This window comes from Galeopterus variegatus, unplaced genomic scaffold (assembly GCF_000696425.1).
Source record: "Galeopterus variegatus unplaced genomic scaffold, G_variegatus-3.0.2 Scaffold177, whole genome shotgun sequence".
NCBI lineage: Eukaryota > Metazoa > Chordata > Mammalia > Dermoptera > Cynocephalidae > Galeopterus > Galeopterus variegatus.
The window spans coordinates 641,929-668,095 of NW_007726288.1; the positions used below are offsets into that span (position 1 = coordinate 641,929).

The following is a 26,167-nucleotide window of genomic DNA, read 5'->3' on the forward strand; positions in this document are numbered from 1 at the left end:
TCAACTCAAAATGGATCAGACATCTAAATTTATGACCTGAAACTATGAAACTACTAGAAGAAAACATAGGGGAAATGCTACATGAAATGGGAATAGGCAGTGTTTTGAGTGAGACTACAAAGGCACAGGCAACTAAAGCAAAAATACACAAATGGGACTACATCAAACTAAAAGCTTCACAGCAAGAGACACTACCAATAATGTGAAGAGACAACTTACAGAATGGGCAAAAGTGTTTGCAAAGTACACATCAGACAAAGGGCTAATATTGAGAATATATGAGGAACGCAAACAATTTAACAGCAAAAAACCAAATAACCCAATTTAAAAATGGGCAAAGGACCTGAAAAGACATTTTTCAAAAGAAGACATACAAATGGCAAATAGGCACATGAAATGCTCAACATTACCTATCATCAGGTAAATGCAAATTAAAACCACAATGAGATATCATATCACTCCAGTTACAATAGCTATTATCAACAAATGCTGGGTAGGACATGAAAAAAAAAGGAAATCTCCTACATTGCTGATGGGAATGTAAATTGGTACAGCCATTGTGGAAAACAGTATGGAAGTTCTTCAGACAACTAAAAATTGATCTACCTTATGACTCAGATATCCCTGTACCAGGTATAAAACCAAAGGAAATGAAATCAATATACAGAAAAGACACCTGTATCCCCATGTTTATTGCAGCACTGTTCACAATAGTAAAAAGATGGAATTGACCTAAATGCCCATCAAATGATACATGGAAAAAACAAACTGTGGTATACATACACAATGGTATGTATACCATTTTTTTTCAGCTATTAAAAAAAAAAAAACCCTATCATCTACAGCAACATGGATGGAACTGTTAAGTGAAGTAAGCCAGGCACAGAAAGAGAAATAACTCACTCATACGTGGCATCTGAAAAAAAGGGGGAGGAGGATTTCTGATATAAGCAGAGAATAGAATAATGGGTATCAGAGGCCAGGAGGGGACGGAGGGCATGCAGGAAGGGGGATAAAGAGAAACAATGGGTACAAAACTATGTTATCTACCAGAAGTGAATCATATACATGTATTGAAACAACCCACTGTATTCCACCAGTATGTACAAGTAAATGTTAACATAAAAAATTTATTTAAAAAACTAAAAAAAAGAAAAAAATTAACCATCTCTGAGAACTGTTGTGGGGGATACCAAGAAGTTTAAGACAAGCTTTTTGATGCTCAAGGGACTTGTACAACAATAAGAAAGAAATAAGAAAATGAAGAGTAGCAAGGTAAAAATTAAAACAATATATGATATCTATCTTACACTAAATGATCAATGTTGATGTTTATGATTCATACTGAGGTGCACTGTTAATCATCAGTTAACACATTAATATTTCCATATTCAGTGCTGTGTTCCTGCCATCTGTGAAATGCTGCCCATTAATGTTCTTTGTCTCTTACTGATGCATGAACTTTTTCCATATGAAGTTTAACTCTTTATCGTACATTTGTTGTTTCTTAAGTATCAAATATTTTTCTTTCAGAACTTTTATGATTTTTCATATTTAATACTTTAACCTGTCATGATTTATTTTTCTCTACTGTGTAAGGCAGAGGTCTTAATATTTTTTTCACACATAGTAATCCGACTGTCCCAACATTTCTGTATAGAGTCTATGTTTGATTTCTTTGAATTACTATCTGATAATCCCTATATGGAACTGCACTTTAATTGCTGTAATTTTATAGTACATTTTGGTAGGCTGTAGGAAAAGTCTTTTCGGACTTTCTTTTTTACTAATGGGACTTGCTTGTCCATATGTCCTTTGAAGACAACTTTTCAAGTAATAAAAACAATTCCTTTTAAATTTCCACTGAAACTCAAAACTTAAACAATTTGTACATGAATTTGGGGGTAAACTCTATTTGAAAAATATTGAGACTTCCTATCCATTAATGTGTTAAGACTTTCCATTTATGTCTCTATTTTATGTTTCATATCCTCAGTAAAGATGTATAGTTTGCATATGGAAGTTTAATTCTAAGCATTTTATATTTTTCATATTTCCTAAAATAATTGCTAGTATGAGAAAAAACTACTGAATTTTTGTGTTTTTATTTTTTCTAATCGTCTCATTGAATTTGTTTTTTTCCTTTTATTACAGAAAATTCCAACCATAAACATAATTAGACATAATAGAATAATGAACTCTCAGGTGCATCAGCCAACTTCAAGAATTACCAACATTTGCCAATTTATTTCATCTAAACTCCCATTATTTTTGTTCTTGGAGTATTTTAAAGCACATTTTAGACTTCATATTTCACCTACAAATATTTTGATATGTACAGCAAAAGATAATTATTTTTAAGCACAACTGCATGCCAAAAAATTCTATGTAAATTTGAACTGCATAAGTCTTTTTCTGTTAAGTCAAACCAATCGATCTAGTGTTAAGTGCATTGGACTCGTAGAGAAAGAGCACTTGAAACAAACAGAATAAGAATAAATGTTAATTCCATCAGAATTCTTTTAAGAAGAAAAAGGAAGGCATATTTGAATTTGCACTTTTAATGTCTGAACCTTACCAGTTTGTTTTACAGCTTTGATGAGGTATAATCAGCATACAATAAAATCCTCCCATGTTAAGTGTGCAGTTAGCTGAGCTTTGTTAAACATATACTACCATCCAATTATCAGTACAGTCACATTTAGAACCTTCTATCACCCGAAAAAATTCCCTAGGGCCTCTCCGCAGTCAATCCCCACCCTCAGTACTTTGTTTCTATAATTTTGCCTTTGTAAGAATTTATTATAATGAATCATACAGTATATAGCCTTTCACTCACTTCTTTCACTTAGCATGATGTTTCTGAGATTCAATCATGTTGTCATATGTATCAGTAGTTCCTTCCATTTTATTGCTGAATCGTATTACATTGAATGGATATATGACATGTTTATCCATTCACTGGTTGATGGATATTTGTTTCCCTTTTTTTACTCTTATGAATAATGCCTCCAAGAACACTGATGTACAAGTCTCTGTGTGGACAAATGCATTTACTTCTTGTGGACAGATAGAAAAAGGCAGAAAGGGGCCGGCCTGGTGGCGCACTGCTACAGTGCGCCGCTTGAGAGCGCGGTGGCGCTCCTGCCAAGGGTTCGGATCCCACATACAGACCGGTTCCCGCTCACTGGCTGAGCGAGGTGCGGACGCAACGCCGTCCGGTACGGGCGCGACACTGAGGGTTGCGATCCGTTGCCGGACACGAAAAAAAAAAAAAAGAAAAGAAAAAGGCAGAAATTCTGGGTTGAATGGTCAATGTATGTTTAACTTAAGAAAAAGACAAGCTGTTTGCCAAAATAGGTGTACCATTTTGTTTCCACTAGCAAAGTGAAGGCTGTTCTAGTTGTTCCACATCCTCATCAACATTTGATATTGTCAGTAATTTTCATTCTAGTAATCCTATCATTAGCTTTAATAGTCTAGTTAACTCACTTTGATTTCATAAACATACAATGTCATAAGCAAAGTGATAATTCTTTTTCGTACTGCTCTGTCTAGAACCTCTAAACTAATACAGCAAATAATGTCAATAATTACAGACATCTGTGACTTGATTTTTATTTTAACAGTAATGCTGATAATATTTTATTGTTAGGGTCTCACTACATTTGCAGTTAGTCGCATTAGAAAGTGTCCTATTTTTACTTTAATAAGAGTCCTTTTTTCAATCACAAATAGTTTTTATCAACTATTATTCAGCATCTATAAAAGCAAATGGTTTTTTTTCCTGCTTTAACTTTCTGATGCAACAAACTAAATTAATATATTTCCTAATGTTGAATCATCCTTATCTTTGTGAAACAAACCTACACTACTTAGGTTTCCTCTGCTATACTCCTATATTTGATTTACTAATATTTACAGCAACATTTGTAAGGGAATTTGGTCTAGGGTAGCATTTCCCAAATTTTGTTCCATGGGATATATTGTACACTTTTCAGGTGGGAAAATAAAAACTCTAATCCTCAATTTCTTCATACGTAAAATAGGAATAAAATATAGAGAGAAATACAGAGATAGATGTATTAAAGAAGTATTAGGAAGATTAAATGAGATAATACCCATATAGTTGCTCAATAAGTGAATGAGCTAGGATATCAGCCCAGACTAGTATCATCCTTGAGACCACTATACTCTGTTATGTCTGTTATTAAATGAAGATTAGATATAATGGCTTTAAAAAATCTTACAACAATTTAACAAACAGTAGTATTAGTAAATCTAAAGATTTATGTGACTTTTTTAAAATCTTAAAATGATGAATTCTCCCTTAGTAATGAACTCAAATGAAATATTCAAATAAAAACAAGAAGAAGTTAGCCTACCTGAGTGTGACCGATTGTTATATGGTTGCCATGGAGAGGTGACTGCCGATCTTTCTCCTTACTGTGACGACTACTCTGTTTACTGCGTTGTAGTTGCTGCCTCAGTTTGGCAATCTGCTTTGTAGGGAGGGAAGGAGAAGCAAGAAGAGAACAAAGTGAAAACCAAATTTTGTATTTATTTCTTCAGTTTGGGGATATTGATGACTTTTTTTCTCAAAGCTTTCAACAAGATATAGTATTTCACCACAATGAATTATTCTTCTAGGTTTTTATGATTAAGACTACTGAAAATGAGAAATAAATATATACTACAAATGCTTCATTTCTACAAATTTAAATAGTGACATTGGCAAATAAGTAGACTAAATTTCCCCAGATTATTTCAGATTTTACCTATGCGACACCAGAAATATCTTCCTTTTATAAAAAAACTTTTGTAAGGAGAAAAATATTTCAGATGCCTACTGATTAAAATCAAACCTGATCTCTTAATATAGGGATCACATTAGTTTCTAAGTTCCTGTCTTATATAAACAAAATGGATCTGGTTTATTAATTACTAAACACTTTAAAATTGTAAATCCCACTGTGGTGAGGAGATTCAGAGCTATTTAGTAATTTATTCATATTTAATATCTTACTATATATTACTCTTTAGTCATACAACTTTTAAAAACAAATATAATTTAGGGTGTATTCTCCAAACAGGAAGGCTCACACACCCAAGTTTAATAGAAAATTTACTACAATATGGCCTGGAATTCATTAAACTACTAACATATTTTAGGTGATTAATAATCTGCTTTAAGTATGATAGACAAGAAGTAAAACAAAATTCTGAGCACTTTAAAGGGAACCATTAGCAATTTGGGGGAAGTCATTTAATATTAGTATTATTTTCCTTGTAGAAAAGATGCGAACATTTATCAATCAATAATTATTTATTGAATACCTACAGTGAACCCAGATTTATGTTATCTACTAGGTAAAATGCAATTACAAAGTATAGTCTGTGAAATATATTGATTTTCTCAGAGAGATATAACAAAAATATAATGTATTATAAAATTATCTAAATATTCACCTTGAATAGTCATAGGAATAAAAAGCACAATAGACAATTACTATTAAAGACTATAAATGCTCAAGGAAAAAAGTATATACGCTGTTGGGAAATCTAACTTTTACCTATGGCAAACAGTAGAAGCAAAACAATATGGAAGGAAATAAAGCACCCAAAGACAGGAATAATTTATTTCCTTTCTTTTATATTAAAGTCTTTAGATCCCTTTAGTTTTTTAAAGCTCTTTGTAGTTTACGGATCCTCTCATATAATGTCCTTGGCAAAAGATGTACAAATAAGATTATGTTAATATTTGTGTTTTCTGCTCTGTTGCGATGACAATTTTCTAATATAGAACACTGATTTTCATGAGAAAAGGAATCAAAATTAGTAGGTAATCATCATAAATCAAGACAGAGTCCTTTCCATGATAAAAATACATAGTATTTCAAATTGTACAAGTAATTTAATTAGGATAGAGGTATAAAATTGTTTTCTGAATATTAATGTTTTGGTAGTATTTCAAAACTGACAATAGCTTGTACAGAAAAGCCCACAATGCCTAGAGATTAATCAAGGCAATCTGTACTTATTCATTTTTAAAATAATCTTTGAAAATAAACAAACAGAAACAACCTTAAAATCGATCAATCTTAATCGATATATTTTTCAAGGACTCTGAGACATCAAAATAAGCCAGAAGTTTTATTCTAAGCAGGTTTAACAAACGCCTGAAACAAAAATCTTACATCGTGCTAGTATCTTACTTTGCTTGGAATACCAATTTAAACAATGCAACCTTATAGCTTTTCACAGAACACTTAATTCTTTGGAATGTAAAAGTTATGCTATTATTTACAATTCAGTAGGGATTAAGGTAAAAGGTAAGCCAATCTTCCTAAATATATATACACTGTACTCAGAACATTACAAATTCTAGAAGTATGTGAAATAGAAGCAAGACTACCATGCCATAAAGTTCTCCTTTGCTTCGAAATACAGAAGGTTCCTGTGCTATTTACACCACATTCAGAAGAGGGGCAGAGCTACATAAAAACAGGGCAACTGCAAATACTCACTTTCCACAACCTTTGCTTAGAATTTCCCTTATCTTTTCCCTTTGATGCTAAAGAACCCCCATGGCTATCCCTAGCCACCTCTTCTCCCCAATCTCAGTACTAGTGGAGAGCAAACACAAAGGTGTCTCTTGGAGGAAAAGGCAGAAGAAAGGTGTAATTTCCCCCTGCCATCTGATCCATAGTTCTGAACCTCTGCCTAAAATAGCCTCTCTAAGCCAACATTCCATCATATCACACAGAAGCTCTCGGTCCTCACTTCATCGGGCCTACCTACCTTAGTTACTATGATGAAATGCCCAACATAACCTTCTTTTAAAAAAAGAACATGAAATTATACTGACTGGATTTTTTTAAACTAAACTATACATGAAGCTTACTTTATGCTTTTAAATATTCATTAACTACTCTGTGGCCTTAAGAAAAAAATAAAGAGGGAAGGAGAAAGAAGTCTTCTTTAAACATGAAAGGAGTACCAAGTACACCATCTCCAAGGTTTAAAAAAGTTAGGGAGTAAGTGACCCCGGTTCACAAAGAAGAAAAAGCAATTGTAGAGAGAACACAATATAAATAGTCACAAAGAAAAAACTAAAACATTTGTGGAATTAGATAAAGGAAAATCAGGAACTGGCCTCACTTAAAATATGAGAACCAGGAATACATTTTTTGGAAACTTGATAATACCTTTGTTTATTTGCTATTTTTGTCATGTTTGTTTCCTCCACTACTGTTAATATCTGAAAACAAAATAAAACAAACCAAAACTCTTAGTGTCAATGGACTGACTGACCATTTTTGCTTCAGGGACTGAGGGGAGGGAAATATTTCTCAGAATGAATTCTATTCCACATTAGGCCAGGGAAATGAGAAATTCTAATTTAACAGGACTAAGTGGTAGCAGTGAGAAGCAAAGCAGGATCCTGGGGCTTTGGGAAGAGAAGAAAATAAAATAAAGAGAGCTAGTCTAAAACCAGGAAAAATTTAATAGGTTATTACTAGCAAGAGACCTGGTATCCTCAGCTAATCCTTCTTACCAACAGACACCACTACACCAAGATGCAAGGACATCCATCAGAGGTAGCTGGGAGCTCAAGATGTTAGGACAAGATGGGAAGTACGTTGTTGTTATCCTAAGACAGAACTCTGAACATTATCTGCTACAGAAAGCCTGCTATAAACAGTGGTTAGGGTTTATACCGGTTAGGGTTTATATTGGTTTAGAACCGATATTCCACAGAACATTTCAGCAGGAAAAATATATCCTGGGTGTCAGACATCTAACTTACAGCCAAACTTTTATGACATAATGTACTCAAAACTGGGCAATTAATTGTAGAGCTCAGTTCCTCCAACTTAACAAAAACAACATTCTGAAAAGAGAAAATGTGATGTATAACTAAAGTATATGTTCTAGGCAACAAATCAACAAAGAAACCATTACTCTTTCAGAAGGAGAGAAGAAGTCTAGGGTAATTAGAGGGGGGAGGATGGAGGGGGATGGGGAGAGACTGGACAAGGGGCATAAAGAATAAGTACAATTTGCAACAGTATATATGCTAGTAATATTGATTTGATCAACATATGTCAACATTGAACCCCAAAGACATGTATAATCAATTATGATTCAATAAAAAAAAATTTTTTTAAATCTAAATAATTTGTATTCAACAGTTAGAAACTTTGACTATTTAATGATAATCTGCCCTGTGCTGCCATTTTCAGTTGTACAGTTTGAATACTGAGCAAGTATTAAGGCACCAGGTGGGAAGGGTTGGGGGGGGTGGGCGTATGTACTAAAATGCAGGCCAGACCGAGCTCCACTCAGCAAGCTATAAGCCTTGGCAGAGTACTGTGACTTTCTAGAAGAAATCTTTTCCTTCATTAAAAGGCACTGTCCCTTTAAAATCTTATACTAATGGGGCTACATCCACTCAGAGGGGTTGCTTTTTTCTAATGCACACAATGATGCCCTATAGGGTAGTACCCATCTAGAGCATGGTGACTATAAGCTAAAATCGTATTTAAATAAGAATGAAAACTAATAGCTATAATTTTTTCCTTTTGTAAAAATAAAGTAGAGACACCATAAGAAAGTGAAAAGGCAGACCATACACTGGTAAAAGATATGCACATTACATATATCCAACAAAGGACTCATATCCAGAATATGTAAAGAACTCCTACAAAGTAATAAGGGGGAAAAAAGCCAAACTATTTAAAGTGTATGCAAAAGACTTGAACAGGGACTTAGCCAAAGAATATCTAAATGGACAGAAAGCAGAAGAAAAGGTGATCAACATCATTCTCATCAGGAAAATGTAAATTAACACCCATCAGAATAGCTAAGCTTAGAAGATGTCAACACCAAATTCTAGCAAAAACATGAAACAACTAGAACTCTCCATACATTGCTGGAGAAAATGTTCTTTTATTTTAACACAGTATCCTTGATTATAGATTTTCTGGAGGAATTGCTCGTATCTTCAATACCAGGTCAGTGAAGGTAATAGCTTAAGAGTAGAAAGGCAGTGACCTGGTTCAAATGAGGCAAGAATTCTTAGTTCAGTTACCTGGAAGGAGAGAAATGACATACCCAGAGCTGTTCTTAGGTTCTAAGGTGTGGTGGAAAACAGTGCTGAGTAAAGAGAGAATCCTACTGGTAAGTCAAGAGGGCTGGGGAGCTATGCTTCCGGTCTTGCACAGGGAAGAGGAATGAGCTACTGGAAAACAGAAGACCTCTGCAAATACACAACTATGATACCTATTTCTGTTAATGACGTTTCCAACTGAGATATTAAAACACACACTCTTAGTGTAAAGAGGTATTCCTGTAATGGAAATTTATCCTTTGCCAAATTCTGGCAACACAATTTTAAACTAATTATAATTCAGCATGCAGAAAATACTCTAAAGATGTACATTCTGATTAGTAACATATTATTTCTAACAATTGTTCAAAGAGTAACTTGTAGAACCATTTGGTGACTCTGGCAACCACCAACAGAAAAGCATCATTGAAATTTGCCCAAGTAATAACTATATATTGAGCACTAGAAACGTAGAAGGCACACTGCCACTTGCTTTTATGTGAATTATATCATTTGTTTTTCAACAAAAACATATAATATGTATATATTATTATCCCCATTTTAGAAGTGAGAAGATAGAGGTGGAAAAGTTAAAAGGCTTGCTTACAGTCACCAAGTTAAATGGTGAAACAAGTGTCTGAACTGAGGAAGTGGAATTCAGACTCTGCTCTCTCAACCATCATTCTATACTGCTTAAAGAATCAAGTTAATAACTCACCAGGAGATAAAAAAAAAAAAATCTTACATGGAACAAAGACAGATCAAGATGGCAGAATAGACAGTCCTCAGTATCACTCTATCCCACATCTAATCAATTAACAACTATTAAAAAGCAAAGACTGCCAACCTGGGACAGCTGGAACTTGGGGAAAGAGGAGGAGAGACCCAGGGAATTCGTGAAGGAGGGAGAAGTTGTAGTGAGAGAAAGAAGGGACTGCTCTGACAAACTGGAGCCCTGGCTGCTCCAGGGCCGGCCCCAGTGAGCACACGAGCAGGAGCCAGGAAAAGCTAAAGCTGAGCCCTTTGCATGAAGTTGCCTGGAATCCACAAGGGAAAAGTGGGCCTCCACACACACCATACCAGCCCCCAGGCCAGCAAGACCACTGACAGACTTCCCATAAACCCACACAGGAGTAAGGGGCAACAGCTGACCCAAAAAAAGGAACCACCCAGAGGCAGGTGAGTCATCGCAAGGGAATGGTGCATGGCCCACCACACAGGAAGCATTTGGAATGCAGGGGAAGGCTGGCTCAGCAGGGGAATACTGGGACAAAGAGCGGGCAGCTGATCTGCTTTCCAAATGACATGGGCCCACTCAGTGGAGACTGGTAAGGGAGACAAAACTGCAAGGGGTGCAATTTGCTGAAAAAACTCAGTCCCAGGACAGAATTACCACACAGTCCAGGTGTACCTGACCTCGTGAGACCTGGAAGTGATTAAAAGATCAACAATTAAAATCTGAGCTGCAAAAGAAGCCTCCCCCAGAGTATCAGCAGCAAAGCAGCAATTTAAATAAACCACAGTGCTCAAGAGCTGGTCCCCACATGAAGTTCCCCCATTTTGGAATTAACCAAAGGACAACAAATTAGTTTCAGTGCAGAGTTTAAGTATTAGTGGTAGATAATAATCCAACATAGAACTAAAAGGAAAAAAAACAACCCACAGATTAGAGACAAAGCTCTGATATTAATGAGTAAAGGTCTAACACCACCAAAGAATACCTATAAAACCTAGAAGAGAGAGCAGTCTTCGCAAATACCAGGCATCAACACAAAGACACAAAGATCAAGAAAGAACAGAGAAATGCAACACCATTAGAGGAAACAAACCAAGCAACAGCAATAAACCCAGAAAAACGGTAGATTTATGAAATGTATGACAGAAAATTCAGAATAACACCCTTAAGGATGTTCAGTGAATGACAAGAAAATAGAGATAGAAAATTAAATGATATGTGGAAAAAAGTCCAGGAGCAGAATGAGAAACTTGACAGAGGAACTGAATCAATTCAAAAAAAATAGAAATTCTAGAAAAAAAGAATACATTATCTGAACTGAAAAACTTGAAAGAAAGCTCCAACAGCAGGCTTAATCAAACAGAGGAAAGAATCAGTGGCCTCAAATATAAAACATATGAAATTATCAAATAAGAAGAGCAAAAGAAAAAGAATAAAAAATGAAACAGAAATACAGCAAATACAGGATTCCCTCAAGCGAAATAACCTACCCATATTTGGCAAACCCAAAGGGGAAAAAAAAAGGAAGAGACATTGAAAGAATATTCAAGGAAATAATGTCTAAAAATTTCCCGAGAAAGGAGAAAGATGACAGCACTCAGGTACAGGAAGCTCAGAGGTCACCAATCAAATACAATCCAAGGAGAAACACCCTAAGGCACATCATATTACAATTATCAAAAACCAAAGACAAAGAAAGGATACTAAAAGCAGCAAGAGAAAAAAACATAACATTCAATGGTGCCCCAATACATCTCTCAGCAGATTTCTCAGTAGAAACCAAAAAGGCCAGAAGAGAATGGAATGATACATTCAGGGTGCTGAAGGAAAAAGACCTTTGGCCAAGAATTCTCTATCCAGCAAAACTAACTTCCAAATATGAAGGAGAAATAAAGTCTCTTCCAGACAAACAAAAGCTAAGGGAATTCATCCACAATAGACTGGCCTTACAAGAAATGCTAAAGGAAATTCTTCAATCTGAAAGATGATGATGCTAAGAAACAGCAAGAAAGCATTTGAAGGTACAAAACTCATTAGTAAAGTTAGTTCACAGACAACCTCACGATACTCCAGTGTCATAAGGAAGGTTAATAAACTGCTTAATCCTTAATATGGAGACTAAAATACAAACCTAAGAAGACACTAACATATAAAACAACCATAGAAGAGACAGGCAATATTAAAAGATGTAACTTGAAACAACAAAATGTCAAAAAGTGGGGGGGTTGGGGATGATGTCAAAGCACAAAATTGGCTTTCATTCTTTCTTTATTCTTACATATCAAAATTTAGTTGTTATTAGTCTAAAATAATCTGTTAGAACTGTAACATGTTTTTTATAAGCCTCATGGTAACCATAATACAAAAACTTATGAGACACATTAAACATAAATAGAGAAATCAAAATACACTGCTAAAGAAAACCATCAATCACAAAGTAAGACAGTAAGACTAGAAAAAAGGATTTAAAAAAAGAAAAAAACAAAATTGCAATAACAAGTCCCTACATATCATTAATAACTCAAAATGTAAATGGATTACATGCCCCCAATTAAAAGACACAGAGTGGCTCAACGGATTATAATAGAAGAACCAACAATATGCTGCCTACAAGAAACTCACTTCACCTGTAAAGACACACAATGTCTGAAAGTGAAGGGATAGAAAAAGATATTTTATGCAAATGGAAACCAAGAAAGAGCAGGAGTAGCTACTATATCAGATAAAAAAGACTTCAAGCCACAGAAAATAAAAAAAGATAAGGAAGGTCATTATATAGAGGGATCAGTTCAACAAGAGGATATAACAAGTCTAAACATATATGCATTGATCTCTGGAACACTCAATTATATAAAGCAATTACTATTAGACCTAATGGGAGAAATAGACTCCAGTACAATAGTAGCTGGGGACTTCAACAGCCTACTTTCAGCAAAGGACAGATCATCCAGACAGAAAATTAACCAGGAAACATCATAATTAATCTCTACTCTAGGCTGATTGGACCTAATGAACATATATAGAATATTACATCTAACAGCTATAGAATCCACATTCTTTCTGCAGCACATGGAACATTCTCTAGAATAGACCATATATTAGGTCAGAAAACAAGACTCAAAAAAATTTTAAAAACTTAAATTATATCAACTACCTTTCCAACTACAAAGGAATAAAACTAGCAATCAACAACAAAAAGGACACTAGAAACTGTACAAATACATGGAAATTAAACAACATTCTCCTAAACAATGAATGGGTCAAAGAAGAAATCAAAAGGAAATTCATTCCTGTAGATAAATGAAAATGAAAATACAACATACCAGAATGTATGGGAATATAGCAAAAGAAGTTCTAATAGAGAAGTTTATAGCAATAAATGCCTACATCAAAAAAGAAGAAAGACTTCAAATAAACATCCCAATGTTATACCTCAAGGAACTAGAAAAACAACAAACCAAACCCCAAATCAGTAGAAGGAGAGAAATAACAAAAATCACAGCAGAAATAAATGAATCAAAGACTGAAAAATAATACAAAAGACTGATGGATTGAAGAGTTGGTTTTTAGAAAATATAAACAAAATCAATATATCTTTAGCTAGACTAACGAAGAAAAAAGAAGACTTATAGAGGGCCGGCCCGGTGGCGCAATGGAGAGTGCGCTGCTTGAGAGCACTGCGGCACTCCTGCCAAGGGTTTGGATCCCATGTGGAGACTGGTTCCCGCTCACTGGCTGAGCGCGGTGCGGGCGCAACGCCGAGGGTTGCGATCCCGTTGCCGGTCCCCGGTATGGGCGCGACACCGAGGGTTGTGATCCCGTTACCGGTCAGTAAAAAAGACAAAAAGGAAAAAAAAAAAAAGAAGACTCATAGAAAATCAGAAATGAATAAAGTGACATTACAATGATACCACAGAAATACAAAGGATCCTAAGAGACTACTGCAAAGAACTATATGTGAACAAACTGGGAAACCTAGAAGAAATAGATAACTACCTGCACACATACAGCTTATCAAGGTTGAATCATGAAACCTAAACAGACCAATAACAAGTAACGAGTCTGAAGCAGTAATAAAAAGTCTCCCAACAAAGGAAATTCCAGGAGTAGATGGCTTTACTGCTGAATTCTACGAAACAATTAAAAAAGAACTAATACCAACTCTTCTCAAACTCTTTCAATAAACTGAAGAGGAGGGAATACTTCCAAACTCATTCTACGAGGCCAGCATTATAACATCCTTATTTTATATGCCATAAACCCAACAAAACAGTGTTATAAACTCTTTTACCTTTACCCACATACCTATTCCCAGCACTCTTCAATTCTTCCTGTGCATTGAAATTAATATCTGATGTCAGTTTCTTCCAGCCCAAAGGATTTCCTTTAGTATTTCTTGTAAGGCAATCTGTTAGCAAGATATTGTCTCAATCTTTGTCTGGAAACATCTTTTTTTTCATTTTGGAAGACTAGTTTTGCTGGATATAGAATACTTGGTTGATGATTTTTTTTTCTTTTAGCACTTTGAATATGTCATGTCTTATGGTCTTCATTGTTTCAAATGAAAAGTCAGCTGATTAACAGTATTATTAGTCTCCTATGTGTGATGACTCATTTGAGTCTTCCATCTTTCAAGATTTTAACTATAACATGTCTTCCCATGGCTCTCTGTATTTTTCTATTTGGGGTTAGTTGAACTTGAATCTGTAGATTGTTTTATCACCAAATTTGGAAAGTTTTCTGCCATTATTTCTTCAATTTTTTTCTCTGCTCTGTCTCTTCTCTCCTGGGTCTCCCATTAAGTGTATGTGGCTGTATGTTGTCTCACATACAGATCTCTGAGGCTCTTTTTTCTTTGTTCTTCAGTGAATATAAATTCCATTGACCTACCTTCTAATTCACTGATTGTTCTGCCATCTCAAATCTGCCATCAAACTCATCTAATGAATTTTTAATTTTAGTTACCATCCTTTTTAACCCTAGAATTGTTTGCATCATTTTAAGAATGACTGTATCTTTGTGGACATTCTTTATTCATTGAGTCCCTATATTCCTACTTCCCTTCAATTCTTGGAACACACTTTCCTTTGGTTCTTTGAATATACTTTTAAGAGCTGCTTTGATATCTTTTCATGCTAAATAAAACATACAGACAGTGTTTCTACTGACTGTTTTTTCTCCCTGAGTATGTGCCATACTTTGTTTCTTTGCATATTTCTAAATTTTTTGTTGAATGCTAGACATTTTAAATAATCTATTGCAGCAACTCCAGATTCTGATTTTTCCCTCTGAGGGTGGCTGCTGTCTTGTTTGTTTGTTGTTTTAGTAACTTGATGGTCTGAAAATCTGTTCCCCCACAATGTATGGCCACTGACACCTCTAAACCATTATTTTAATCTGGGCTTTTTAAGCTGGTCTCCAGTATTCATCTTTGTATTCAGCCAAAGATTGATCAGAATTTTAGCTCAAGCCAGTAAGGCTCCCACTCCCTACTGAAGGGATTTACATGTGAACACAGGAGGGCATTCGAAGTTCAGGTCTTTTAGAAGTCTGCCCCAGGTTTTACTACCACTGGCCCTCTTGAATCTCTTCTTCACCTATTCTTGGCTAGGGATGCGTAGGTGGCTTGGGACCACTTTGTCCGCTGGTGTGCATGTCCACAGCCTCTAGTCAAACTGGGACATGTGGGGAATTTATCAAACCCACATGACTGTCTTACCTCCCAGAACTCTCTAGTAAATTCCATTAGTCCCCAAGTTGTTGCTTGCCCCAAACTGGACTACCTTCTCAGACTAGAACAATTGTTGATCCTCCCTGTTCACATGCCACCAAGATCTCTATTTTATCCTACAATGCTTCATATCAAGTGCTCTCTCTCCAGCAGGGGTAGCAAAGCTGCTGGTTTTAAAGGCCTGTCCCTTGCTTATTAAAATGCCACACCAAAAGAGCTGGGGATGAGGAAGAGGAGTAAACACTAGACAAAACACCACATACTTGTGCTACTCTTACCCTCAGTTAGTTTTCATGAACAAAGCTTCTCAATTTTTTTTTTTTTTTTTGGTTAATTTCCAGAGCAGTGAAACTGTTGTTTTGACAGTTTTTTCCAGCTTTATGATTGGTTTCTGGGGAGAGAAATCAAATCTTCTCACTCACTCATGTTAGTCATTCTTTTTTAATAGGGTATATCTTGTGTTGCTGTAGTGCAGTTAGAGTTCAACTATACCATATCTTGTAGGTGACTTTCAGATTGTATCTAACTCCAAGATAAAACTTCAAGTTTGCTTTTTTGTTATTCATATTTTATGCATAGATATGTAGCTATTTTAGACTATATATTAGACTCAATTGCTTTTTTGTTGTTACTGAGAAAAACTGATTTTGTGCATATGTATTTGTAAGGGGAACTGAGGATTTCTCTACATTCATAACATAAAGAAGCTACTAAAAATGTAATATCATGCTAATAGACTTTATGCAGTCCAGATACCACAGTATATGAGAAACAGTGATAACTAATAGCATATGTAATGATACTCAGAGGTCTGGAAACTATGGTATATGAGAAACGTTTGAGAGAAATGTCGATGTTTACTCTGGAGAAAAAAAATGACTAATTGTTAGCCTTTCAAATATTTAAAGTAGACTTACTATATATCAATCCAGAAGGCAGAGAAGAAACTAAGTGGTTTAATTCTGAGTTATAATAAGAGAAGATATTTAACTACTTAAGTTTAAACAAACTCGTTCTCTTGTAAAGTAATGAGTTCTTCTCTCTGAGAATGATCAAAACAGATTAGATGACCATCTTTTTAAGGAGTGTTTGTGAAAGATGGACTAGATGACCTTTCAGCTCTAAGTTTCTGTAATTTTATAAAAACAGATAAGAATTAAGATGGATAAAAGATAAAACTATCAGGAAAAATAATCCAAAATATACATAAAGATATTATACTTCATAAATAAGGGAATGAGTCATAGAAACTATTTCTAAAAGACATGTGTTCCACTGTATTATTGGGTTCCAAAGCGCAACAATATGTTGGATATCATAAACAGGCTATTAGAAACAGAAAACACTATCCTACCATTGTGTAAAGATATGATCTATAGTTCTGGTTGCTATGACTTAAGACCAAGCATTCTGAAGGGGGAACAAAAGATAACTAAAGTGAACAAGATATAGAGATTATTATGTAAAATCGGACCTCATTCTGGAAAGGCTAAAGCTGATTGAGTACATAAAAATATTTATAAAGGGCATGAAGGACACAAATAAGGTAAACTCAGACTTTACTGAAATGTAGACTGCAACCCTTAAACTCTGAAATAAGTAAGGCTAGGACAAACAAAAGAAATACCATTATGTTCAGGAAATAGTGAGATAATCTGCTAGTACCAAATAGGTTATATACTAAAAACAGAAATAATTTACCTCTTTTAGTTGATCAGCACTCCCCCATGACGCAGAACGTTGGTGTGACCTCTTTTCTGTTCCCTCTTCTGCCCAACAGCTAGGTGTCTTTAAAAAAAAAAAAGAAAGAAAGAAAGAAAAGGGAATATAAAAAATAAGAAATTTTGTCTCTACTCCTTAATCTCAAGCAACTAAAACATATTTCAAATTCTTAGCACATACCAGTTAGGGAGCTATACTAAAATTCTTTAAATGCTAAGATTTTCATGACCATGTGAAAGGTATAAAACATTGTCATATTCTGAATTAGATGTGATCTAAATTGTCTCTGAGTCACCTACTTAAAACACTCACATCAACAATATTAATAACTGCAAGTTATCAAATTGAAAGAGAATTGTAAAGATTTGCATATTGGAACAGCCAAATAGTATTTCTACTAAATACTATGGACAGAAGTTGAATAGAACTAGCTCAGAAGCAGTGGTATTATATAGACAGCCAACATATCAAATATCTAGCCAGCTAGAGGGCTGACTGTACTACTCTTCCTATACTCAGGAAAGAGAATTAGCAATAGTATCTTTTATTGAAAAATATCAGGCATCTTCATATAAAAAATATAAAGTTATAAAATTGAAAAAGGAAAAGATTAAGTATAATGTAAGTTAAATAAACTGACTGTAAACTGAAGTAATGCATCTTAAAAAAACAAAACTGAGCTACACGTCAGAAAATGAAACTTTTTTTTACTTAAAATATCATTTTCAGTTATTTAACCATTAATAGATACTACACCCAAACACATAATACACTAAAAATAATGCCATAAAGTTGTAAGATCATTTAATAGTTGTACTAAAAATCAAGCAATACTAAAATATCACCCCCAACACATGAAAAGACTCTTAGTGTAATGTAAATTAGGGAAAGTAAAAAAACACTATTTAAAGACAAAGGGTAACAATTATTACAATAAGTATAATATGACTTTAAAGTTCTTTTTCATTATATATTGAAAAAAACAGCATTTATGTAAAGGCCACACTGTGAATCCATATAATATATAAGCTCCTATGAAGAAGTCATCAGTTTTACTTTATACAGCTCAAAATGCTTGTGGACAACTTTTTAAATAATTACCATCTCTTAGCAGCAATGATACTCCAAAATAAAACTAGTAACAATTGAATGCTAGCTGAATGAATATGGAAATAAATTGCCTGAACAGTTCACAACTAAAACAAAGCCATTTAGTCAATTGAGAGAGTAAATTATTTTATTCAATTGGCAAATGCAAGGATAAGAGGTATCAACATATTAAATAAGCTGCTTGCAAAAAAAAAATCATTAAAATTTCCTATGTTCAATCCCAGATAAGACAAACTAATTTGAAAATAATTTAGCCCCCCAAATAATCATGTCTTTAATAATTTATTCTAAAATTATTTATGACAGTTTTTTAGTCAAACTTTTGAGAATTTATATGACTTACTGCTTTTATGTTTCTACCAAGTGAGCATTACTCTTGCCAAAAATCAAATGATTAAGGATCACAATCTTTCTAACTCAAAAGTATATTCACAGAAAATGAACAAAATTTTTGGCATGTTTCATAATTATTTAACAATAATATTTATAATACTAATTATTTTCATTTTGTACAGTTCTAACTTCTTCAAAGGACATTTAGAAATACTGCATCTCCAACTTACAGATAAATCAATAGCCACAAATAATTTGCAACTGCTTTAATATCACCAAGCATACCAATGGGAAATGGAACTAAATCTGAGGTCTATTATCTCATGGATTACCTTCTTTCTTCATATTAGCATTCTTTTCTTAAAAATGAATATGAAGACTAACTCGGTTATTTCAGAATGTAATTATTAGTTATAATGAGAAAAAAAAACTAACCACAAAAGAATATTTATGTTCATGAAATCAAGCTAATAACATACGCATTTTTTTTTAAGTGAAAAAACACTGGAAGAGTTCCCTCAGTCATGTGGCTATAGAGTTACATGGACACAAATTAGTTAAGTATATTCATCATAGTCTCAGCTTTCCAAAAATACTCCCTAAAGAGTAATTTAATTTTAATCACATTAATTTAAAACAAATACTGTAGCATGAAAAATGGTCTGGTCTACAAATATATTGTAGAGTGCATTGTCCAACATAATAGCTAATAGCCACATGTAGCTATTTAAAGAAAATTAAATAAAATTAAAAATTCAGTTCCTCAGTTGTACTTGCACATTTTAAATGCTCAATATACCATACTTGTAGTTATTGGCTACTAGGCGCCATATAGGACAGCACAGATGTGGAACATTTCCATCACTGCAGAAACTTCTATTGGAGAGTAGTGTTTTATACATTTGATCACTGATTTTTAACAGGTTACTTTAGCCAATGCAAAACCAGAAAATGGCTACTGCATTTATTACATTTAAAGCTAATGCTTGAGAAGTCATAGAAGGTGAACTAATTTGAATCCAATTTATTAAATCTGAGTACTTGAGAAATGTTTTACCATTTGAATTGGGAAAATAAACAACACAAACTTATTGTTAAAGTTCTTAAAGCAAAAGTTCTTTTCTTTCACATTAGCAAGTAGCCTCTTTCAACTGGCCTGTTACTCTGTCCACTAATCTAGACTGGAATTTTTAAAACAGTGCTACTTATACCATTGCTTCTGGATGTTAGTAAGAATATATGACAAAAGAATTTCATGGTCAAATAAACTTGGGAAAAACTTCTACCTAAGGTACAATGTAATCAACATTTCAAAAAAAAGTACACGTACACACTTTTTTCAAAATCTGCTTATCTTTCTCATACTTGTATGATCCCAGAACACTTATTTTATAAGTATGCTTATTAACATCCTGCAAAACACTTCTCCATAGACAGCTTAGGAAGAAATATAGTCCTCAATTATATGTATTGTATATAATAGCTTGCTCTTCAGCCACCACATTTTAGGGGATTCTTCCTTTCTAGCTGTTTCCACTTAGACTAACAGGGAAGAAAAAATGAAACTTTTGTACACTTGAGCAATACAGAACTAAATAAAGCCTATCTATAAGACTGTTGACCAAAAGGTGTTGGCTTTAAAAAAAAAAATCCCCTCTGTGTGAAAAGGAAACCTACAGGTAGAAGAGGTCATTTTTTTATTCTTACTCCCCCAAATTCTCTAAAGTCTAGCCCATGACACTTTTTCTCCAACCCCTAAGTCTATCCTCTCAGCTCTAGTTTCCTATGTGAGCACCACTTCTCTGAAATATACAGAGAATGATCCCACTGCACAGGCTTCAAAATGGATACACATTAGAAAAATTATTTTTAACTAGGTCAAACAAGAAGCTAACATACGGGGTACTTTTGTTAATTATATTTTTATCTTTATTTACAAACTAGTAAGGGCAAATAAGTTTTTCTGCTTTTTCAAAACAGTTCAAACTAACTCTTAGCAAGAAAATATTCCCTTTCAATATGCAAAAGTCTAAAGCCACTTTCAAAAAACCCCAAATTAGTCACTTCACAGAATTCTCTTAATCTTATTTAAAACTAATTTAAATCTTATTTAAAACTTTGAAATTTATTTTTTGTATGGTTTATCCTTGGCTTTGAAATTTACTAGAGTGTATAACTTATTATGGAAATATGATTATTGACTGCTAATTATTCTATAGTTATTATAGCACCGATAAAACTGGCATGAAATAAGATGGAATTAGTTGAAAATCAATGGTATTTAAATTAAGAATTAATTATGATTACAGACTGATCTTAAATTATAAAAAAATTATTTTAAATACGCAATGACAAACTCTTCATCATTTCCAAATATATCCATTAGAGATTTGGTTTTCTTTTGACTAATCAACATTTTTAAACATTTCTTTATTTAAAAGATCATTTTGAAAAGTCCATCCTGATGAAGCATTACAAAGGAACACAAAAGAATACAATTCTAATATAATAATTCTTTGTTTTTTTGGTAACAGAGGTAAATAGATATAAATAGCTATTCTGGTTAACAAAGAATGTAGAAAAAGGCAGGTTTCAGCTGGAAAAAAGACACCGAGAGGGTTAAAATTGCATTTTATGCGTTCTTGGAGGGTTTTAAAAAGCTTTAATAATTAAACTGGCTGGCCGGTCAAGGGTTCAGATCCCCATAGCAGCTAGCTGCCAAAAAATGAAAAAAAAATGGAATTCCGTGATAGTAGCAGTTATATGCTTGATTTTTTTTTTTTAAATCAAGCTCAACTATATACCAAGTTATGTGTTCATTAAATTAGACCAGTTTCAAAGTGTATTCTCTGGATGAACAGCACCATCCTCAAAGGGGAACCCGTCCAAAATGCAAATTCACAGGCTCAATCACAGACGTACTAGATCTGGAGCTCTTAGATAAGGCCCAACAATCTGTGGTGGTGTTTTTGGTTTTTGTTTTTTAATAAGTCTCCAGATGATTCTGATGAAAGATAAAGTTTAAAAACCAGTGTTAGACTAAGGAAGTAAAAATGAATAAGATGTAAATTCTGCATTAAAGGTGTCATGCTGACCATATACCTACTCATTTTTCTCTCTAGCTTTTAAAATACTGTTTTGAAATCTCATATTAACAGAGAATCAGCAACATAAGTGATAATACTAGATACTGACAAAAATATTTTCATACCATTCTAAAAAAAACCCTACTGAAATCATAAAAACTAATGTTGCTCAGATGATGGTGTAAATATCACCAACGGGTACCTAAGTAACAGGGGAGGGAGTAATTTTCATAAGAATACAAATCCACTCTCCTGCACTTGGTCCTATAAATCTGATGTACCATGTCTTATTTGTAAGATTGCACAGTGGACACACAATAGCCACTTTTGACGGAATTAATTCTTTTTTTTTTTTGTCTTTTTTTGTCTTTTTCCGTGTCCGGCAACGGATCGCAACCCTCAGTGTTGCCCCCGTACTGGACCGGGGACCGGCAACGGGATTGCAACCCTCGGTGTTGCTCCCGCACCTCGCTCAGCCAGTGAGCGGGAACCGGTCTGTATGTGGGATCCGAACCCTCGGCGGGAGCGCAGCCGCGCTTCCCAAGCAGCGCACCATCCAGTGCGCCACCGGGCCGGCCCTGACGGAATTAATTCTGACCTACCAAAAATCATTTATTGAATTCCAGAGCCCTCTCATGCTCTGTAGTTATATCATTTCTATGCTATTTCCTACCAGTCTAGACTTCATTATCATAATTGCACGATCAATTGTCGACACTAGTGATGACTTTTCTGTCCACTTGATTCAATATTACATTTAAATATGCTAACAGCAAAATACAACATATTCTAATACAAAGGCAACTAACATTTATCAGCATCTATTATGTCCTACATACTGTGCTAGAAGCATAACATGGATTATTTTATGCAACCCTCATTGCAAAAGGCACTTGAGTTATCCTCCAAAAGCTATGAGAATTTCAACAGCATAGAAAACTTTCCACTTGGTTTATACTATTTCCCAACAATATAATACCTCCTACATAATTCATTTATATAAAATAATTATTAATACTTTGAGCAGTATTCTGCTTTCTCATACTACACCCTAAACTACGACCTAATTCTAAACTATGATCTTAATTCTATGACCTTAATTCTTATAGCATAATGTCTCTAACATACAAATGTCTTTCTCAGTAAATGCTGTTTAATCCTATTACAGGATTTTCAACAGAAAATTGATAGGTTATAAGACATAAAAAGTTGAGAACCAATGTACTACCAGAAAACAAAGGTCAGGAAACCAGAGTGAGAGGGTTATTCCAAATAAATATGATCTATTTCACAATTTTACCTAGAGCTAGCTTAGGGTCAAAGATATGGGAAAGTGATGAAGAAAAACAGGTTAATTTTGTTACCAGTTAAATGTTTCCAGTAAAGGGAGGGAAACTGAGTATGTGGGTAACAGGAGTACAGGGAAGGCCCTTCAATATGTAACTTTTACTTTTGACCAATGAACACATTACCTATTAAAAACTAAGTAGAATTTTGAGTTTCTGGTAATTTTAGAGACAGTTATTTAAAACTGATGAATAAAATATTAAATATTTTAGCCATGGATTAAATTTTTTCATCAATGCAGGTGAGTATATTCCTTTATCAACCAAAAACATTACTCCCTGAAACCAGGAACATGACTACTTTGTTGTGAACTGTTCAACTCCAGGATTCTACAATCCTCTGTCTCCTAATTAAATGCTGGTTGAAAGAGGGAAAAAAAAGTAAAGGTGATCTTATATAGAAATTAATCCTTATGCATTTACTCAACAGCCAGTTAGGGACCAGCTCCATTAAAATAAGTATTTGTGAAAGGAAGTCTCCCTCACTTGGCATAGATTTTTTCTGGCCTCTGACATTCTAAATTGTGATAGTTAGATTAAACCTCCATGAAATTTTGGGATCCTTCAACATAGTATATCCATGCCTTGATGGTGACCTTGATCATCAACTTCCTATTCACACTTTGGGTGGCTGCCTTTAGCCATGACCAGCCTTTGAGAATTAGGGACAGAGGAGAAGTTTGCCATGATAAATGGTTTGATCTGGGCAGGCCAGCATTATGGGAGAAATAGTTTTCAGCTCCTAGACTGTAGAACTCTGTTCTGTATAACTCTTTCCTTTTCTGGACAAGTAATTTAATGGAAGAGTCGTTATGAAAGGATGATGAAGAAACTACCAATAATTATCCAGCAAGTCCAGAATTGATCAGCTTTCATGATTATCTGAAGGACTTCTCAGTATAGAACTTTTGAGATTTTCTCTGGAATCATGTGGATGCCCTGGGTCAACAAACGTAGTTTAAGAACTCCTCTTACAGGCTCTTTAAAGCAAATTTCTCAAGGGTGATCTACAGCTGGTAATGTTGTACTTGGTCTAACATTAAGGGTGTCATTTACTTTTAACACAGATGTAACTCAGAGCTTCCCCTTCTTTGGGAATTTAGGTAAAAGTAGCTTGAATACTTAATTTCACAATCTGTGCAAGTCCATCATCCTCCTCATGATTTCTGTGAATGTTTAATCCTACATTTTCATATATGCCTCTTTGATATTTAAAGACAGAAAGTAGGTATTAGTGGTTGCCTAGGGCTAGAGGTGAGGGGAGTTGTGAGGTGAAATGAGGACTGACTGCTAATGCAAATGGAGTTTCTTTAGGGGGTAATGAAAATGTTCTAAAATTGACTGTGGTGATGGTTACACAACTCTCTGAATTTACAAAAAAAATCACTGAATTGTATTACTTTAAACGGGTGAATTGTATGGTATGTGAATTATATCTCAATAAAACTTTAAAAAAATATGCACACACAATTTGGGTCCTTAGAATGCAATCTAAGAGGCTAAAATAGGCAAACATTCAGACTTGCTTCCATTTCATGAAGAATCCCCCATGTCCCAAAATGTTTCAGCAACTACTGCTTCTTAAATTTCAACAGCAAACTCTTCAACAAGGGCACAGGAAACCTAAACAGCTCTATCAAGTGTGACTTTTGGTCAGGAAATGAGTTTCTGATCAGAGTGGTAAACTGAAAGTTCTTTTTTATATCTACTACTATTTGAGGTACATCATCTATTTCTTTGATTAAAGTCCTCTCCAACCAAGCTTCTTTTAGGAATGGAGGGGAAAGGGTAGATATTTTAATATAATTTTGATATCAAAGAATTTATATATTTTAGGTCAGAGTTAGTTGACTTTATCAGATGTTGGCTAAAGCCAGATGCTAAGTACTTATTCCAGATGTTTCTTAAAAAATAAATAAAAATAAACAGATTTCTACGGAAAGATGCTGGCATAGAGATAGGATCATAAAACTCCCTACTAAAGCCTAATGAGAATAAGAAAAATAAATTACAATGCTATTTCTGGCATTTCCAATGTTTTATAGTTTAAATTATGAAAACTAATTTTAAACAAAATACCAAAAATAACATTACCTGGAGAAAGGGAAGCATAAGTATGAATGTCATTTAAGATCTAACCATCTCATCTCTCAACCTTCAAAAAATACAAGTTTTGAAGTCCCTCTCTGACATCAACCAAAAGAGATCAAGAGCCATGAAAGAAATTGAGATTTTTTATAGAGCAACAAGCCAAAAACATACTAGGTTAGTTAAGTTTCATAGGTAAAATTCTTTCAGACCCACGTGACAGATAACTCAGATGCTCTTCCCACCATGCTAGAAGCACAGAGGAAGGAAATCTTGCAGAAACCTTTTTATGAAGCAAGAATAACACTAACCTATGGATTACATCATGAAAAAGAAAAAATTTCAGACCTTGTTTCTGAACATTAAACAAATGTCATATGTTAACAAACACTTCATTTGCCACCATATATTTTTAAAAATCCTCCATAAATTAATACCATGCTATCCAGAAACACATGCACAGACCAAATATTAGGTAATCGATTAAAGAAATTCACCATATTATAGGATGAGTCAGAACAACATATTCAATGATGAAATGGCATTGAATCACTCCTGATTAAAACAAGAAAAACTATTAGTAAAATAAGCACGTGTTCTTGATATATTCAAAGCACACATGCCTCATAGCAAAAGTCAGTATATCGTGTCCAGTGAGTAAACTAGATGCATTACCATTAGAGTCAAGGACAAGGACAAGGCATTCACTACCATAACCATTACGTTACATGGTCCTGGGAGCATTAACAAATGCAATTCCAAGAGAGGACTTTACAAGGGATATATGGAAAGGAGGCAGAATTGCTATTTGTATGATCATATATCTGCAAAACGAGAGAGAATTACCTGAAAAATTACTAGAAACAAGAAAATTCAAATTAAAAATGTCACATAAACAAATTA

At 34.2% G+C, this 26,167-nt stretch overlaps 1 protein-coding gene across 1 annotated transcript in view; it reads right to left on the reverse strand.

The window, feature by feature from the left end:
• The window catches only part of GLCCI1 (glucocorticoid induced transcript 1), an 89,445-nt gene that overhangs the window by 28,284 nt on the left and 34,994 nt on the right, over window positions 1–26,167 (reverse strand). The window contains exons 4-5 of the mRNA XM_008563878.1: window positions 17,281–17,367; window positions 4,386–4,499 (exon numbers count right to left, since the gene is read on the reverse strand). Of these exons, the coding sequence (XP_008562100.1) occupies window positions 4,386–4,499; window positions 17,281–17,367 (201 nt within the window). The remainder of the gene's footprint in view (window positions 1–4,385; window positions 4,500–17,280; window positions 17,368–26,167) is intronic.